Consider the following 3,871-nt stretch of genomic DNA (forward strand, 5'->3'; position numbering starts at 1 on the left):
CTTCGAGAATATGTCCATATCCATTCTCATTTTACTCCAGCTTACGTGCATGGCTTCCCACATTTAAATACATGGGAAAGTGCAGCTCAGGAAGATGCAAATCCAGATTCGGATCCACCTGCAGCTTACCTGTGCCAGGGCCCTGTCCTGGAGGGTTCACATGCTCTTATTTACTCCTCACCATGACCATGCACAAGAGCTTTTATTATTCCTCATACGCAGAGAGTTTGGGCCCTGGCCCAAGCTTTCTTGATTGAAATGTTTTTCCCTTAAAGTTTATGAAACACTGCCGTATGCATTCTCATTCGGTCTCCACATCAACCTCCTTCAGTCCCCGGGGCAGGTCTTAAGATGAGGAGCCTGAGGCCCACTGGTCCCCAAGCCCAGCGGTGGCTTTGGATCTAGGCTGTCCCCAGCACTGCTGCCCTCATGCGGTTTCCACGCTGGTTTCGGCCAGCGACGGCACAAGACGCGTCTGCCTCTCGAGGTTGTGTAGCTGGGCAACACCACAAAGCCCAGGCCTCGGTTCCGGTTCTAGTGTCCCTGGCTGTGTTCTGCAAGAAGCCACAGTAAAACAGCTGCAGGGCTGGGGGAATGTTCAATGCGCAGAGGCCATTCGTTCTGGGAGTGGAATTTGATGGGGAGTTAATGGACGAAACCGGACTCCGCTAAGTTGTCCTCCTCTATCAGGAGCCCAGGGCGTCCTGGCTCTTCAGTGGCTCATTTGATTCCTCCGCAAGTGACAGGAAAAGTCCCTTTTTGCTCAGAAGTGCCTTGCCCCTTTTGGATAACCCCCTTCTCCAGGTTGGCACCCTTTTCCCAGCAAACCCAGTGACACATCTTCTTAAAATATTTCCCGCTTCCTCCCACCTGGCATCAGCGCTGCCCCCTCACACACGCTGCTGTGCTGAGATGGTGGCGGTGTGTTCACAGTCCTCTAGCCAGACCTGCTGGCCGTGATTTCGATCCCGACAATGACTGCAGGCACCATGATTCCTTCATATTCGGCTCTGCCTGGCCCGAACAGGTGATGCAAAGCAGAGAGCTCTTGTCCATGAGGTGGGGAAAATGTGCCCGGCCTCCTGGAAACAGGAAATGAACAGTATGCCGGTCACGAGCAGAAACCCTGAGAGGGCAGAGGGGCCGCGGGGGGGCATGGGCGGGCGCTCTTTCCCCCTGGAGGGTCCTGTCTCAGGTCTGCAGAGCGCCTCCGGGCAGTGCTCCAGTGAAACACTAAAGTCCTCTGACTAAAGAAGCTACTTCTTAATCCCCGTCTGTGTTCTTTTGATATTCCCACGAAATAAGTATCTCCACCGTTGGATTGTTTTCATTTAAAATGACATTCTCCATCATTTTAGAAGGAAAGAGCTAGTGTTCAGAATCACAATCACCTTTTATTATTCATTACTCATCTGTTTGTAGATTATTGTTTATATCAACTTTTTCTAGAAATTATCCTTTTGCCCCTAGTCACTCTTATTTGTACATTCTCTGGACCTCAAAGAGCCCACAGGTGGCAGTTTTCCTCATAAACACCACTCTCTCTGTGCCCTGGACATGTCGTCAGTTCTGCTTGAGTAGATTGTCCATTGGGGTTTGTCCACTTCCTAGATTATCCTTGATTTCGCTTTCCCAGCCAGCCAGCTGGAGCCTGGGTCATTGACCCTAACGGCCAGCACCGGGAAAGGGACCAGAGGGGTGTGCACGCCCGCTGGCTGCGGACGTGAAGCCTCCCAGTCAAGGAGAAGAGGTTCAGGCGTGGGACGCCAGGTCCTGGGGTGCGGGCTCTGTACATCCATCCCTTCCTCGGTGGGCTTTCCTCAGGAGCGCGGGCCCCCGAGTGCTGTTAGCATCGCTGCTCCAATAGCAACCGAGTCGTTGCCACCTGCTGCGGCTGCTTTTGCCGTCTCACCCCAGAGCACCCACCCTTCCGACCGCGGGGTCTCCAGGTCCTTTGGGAGAGCCGCATCGTTTCCTCGAGAGGGGCTGTATCTTCGGGTTGAATGTGGGGGTCCAGCGAGGGTTCCCGGGAGGCTGGCCAGTCTTACACGGTCCCTCGGATCTCCGAGAGCCCAGGGTCTCGATTTGATTTGCCGGATAGATGTGCAGCATGGGACTTAACTGGTGGTTGTGTAAGCTTCAGACGGCCGTCAGCAAATCAGTCCTCACGAGGCTTAATGAAACCGGTGGTGACAGCTCAGCGTGGTAGAGGAGAGCAGGCTTTCAGGAACGCGGGAGCATCCGAACGGCCTTTCTTGGTCCAGGCCCCTTCTTCTTCCTTCCCGCCTCGCCTCTGTCCTCATCGCAGTCCTTAGGACGACACTTTGGCGTGGTTTCTGCAGCAGGAGCCTTTCCCACTTGCGCCCTTCTCTTAGCGCAGAGCTTTCCGCTTCCTGCCCTCACCCCGGCCCCCTCGCCCTCTCCTCCCTCACGCGTGCGTCTCCTTTCAGAGCCTGAGCTGGCTGGAGGAGAAGGAGAAGGAAGTCGTCAGCGCCTTGCGCTACTTTAAAACCATTGTGGACAAAATGGCTATCGATAAGAAGGTGCTGGAGATGCTCCCCGGGTCAGCCAGCAAGGTGCTGGAGGCCATCTTGCCGCTGGTGCAGAGCGACCCTCGGATTCAGCACAGGTGAGTTGCTTGGAAGTCCTTCGCTGTGTGCGAGCGGTGGCGGTCCCACCTGCTCAAGTTCCTGGGTTTGGGGACACTTGACTCAAGGTTCTAGGGACAGCGACGGGTGCGGGAAGGGAAAGCAGCCCCTCCGCAGCCCCCACGGTGTCAGCTGCTGCTCTCCCGAGGCCCAGCTCTTACTTGGGAGACCTCAGCACGGAGGAAGCTCGCTCCCGCCGCTGGGGACGTAGCCCCGGGTTGAGTCTGTGGTTCCCCCCTGTGCACTAGCCACCTCAGGTGTGTCCTGGAGCCAGTAGTGCTGACAGCCTGTCGCTGCCAGGGTCGTTGCTTCCGGGAGTGTTAGCCAGCGGCCCTGCTGGGGACGTCGCTTTCTAGACATGCGAGCACCAGAAGAATTGACCAGGTGACGTGTCCATGGATCGAGGGTATTGTTTGTCTGCGGGGAGGTTTTCTAATTATTTCATAGCCTTTGGCTAACACCATTTAAGGGGCTTTCCTCCTGAAATTCTTCCAAAGAATCAGTATTTTTGTTAATCTCCCCGAGATCACCGAAACGCTCCCTCAAATACCCCTTTCAGATCCTTTGCGCCATCTCAGCCCTCCCGGCACGGTCTGCGAGCCGAGGGCTGTGCCGGCCCCGCCCAGAGCCTCTCCTGCGGGTTGGGTCTCAGCAGGCAGGCTTTGCCACCCTCCCTTAGTTCCCGGGACAGTGACGAACTGGCCTTGGAACGAGCAGCCGGCCATGAGTGAGGGGCCCCCTGCACGGCGGAGCGCCCCCAGGCGGTCGAGAGCAGGGTCCGCGCTTGCCTGGACGCAGACCCTTTGCCGGCGTGGTTTACCGGTTTACCGGGTAGAGCTTCGCTGGGGGGCCCAGGGCACAGCGGCAGAAGGGGCACTCTCCATTTAAAGAGGCCTCACCTGGCCTGCAGAGTCGTAGAAGTGTCTCCCCCTCAGGATGGTGTCACCTGTGGTCCAGGCCCCAGGAAAGACTGCAGTTTGCTTTTCCCTCTCCGTCCCCTTTCCCGGGAGGGCGGTCCTCCGCCGGGACTTGCCGCGCCGTGCTGTCCTCCGCAGCAGCCAGACCGGGCCCCTCCGCTCCCTTCGTGAACTTTTCTTATTTCCGACGGGGCTGCAGGAGTCTGCGCTCCTCGGTCTCCTCTTCTGTTCCCCTGGAACATGCAGAGTGGAGTGACAGCTGGGTGGAGTTTCACATGCCCCGAGGAGTGGGTCCCCCGTGGGTCC

General features: G+C 57.1%; 1 protein-coding gene across 1 annotated transcript in view; it reads left to right on the top strand.

Annotated features, from left to right (window-relative positions):
- Positions 1-3,871, top strand: part of RAPGEF1 (Rap guanine nucleotide exchange factor 1) — a 73,750-nt gene that overhangs the window by 9,566 nt on the left and 60,313 nt on the right. The window contains exon 4 of the mRNA XM_023536557.1: positions 2,451-2,629. Within this exon, the coding sequence (XP_023392325.1) occupies positions 2,451-2,629 (179 nt within the window). The remainder of the gene's footprint in view (positions 1-2,450; positions 2,630-3,871) is intronic.

This window comes from Pteropus vampyrus, unplaced genomic scaffold (genome assembly GCF_000151845.1).
Source record: "Pteropus vampyrus isolate Shadow unplaced genomic scaffold, Pvam_2.0 Scaffold158, whole genome shotgun sequence".
Taxonomy (NCBI): Eukaryota; Metazoa; Chordata; class Mammalia; order Chiroptera; family Pteropodidae; genus Pteropus; species Pteropus vampyrus.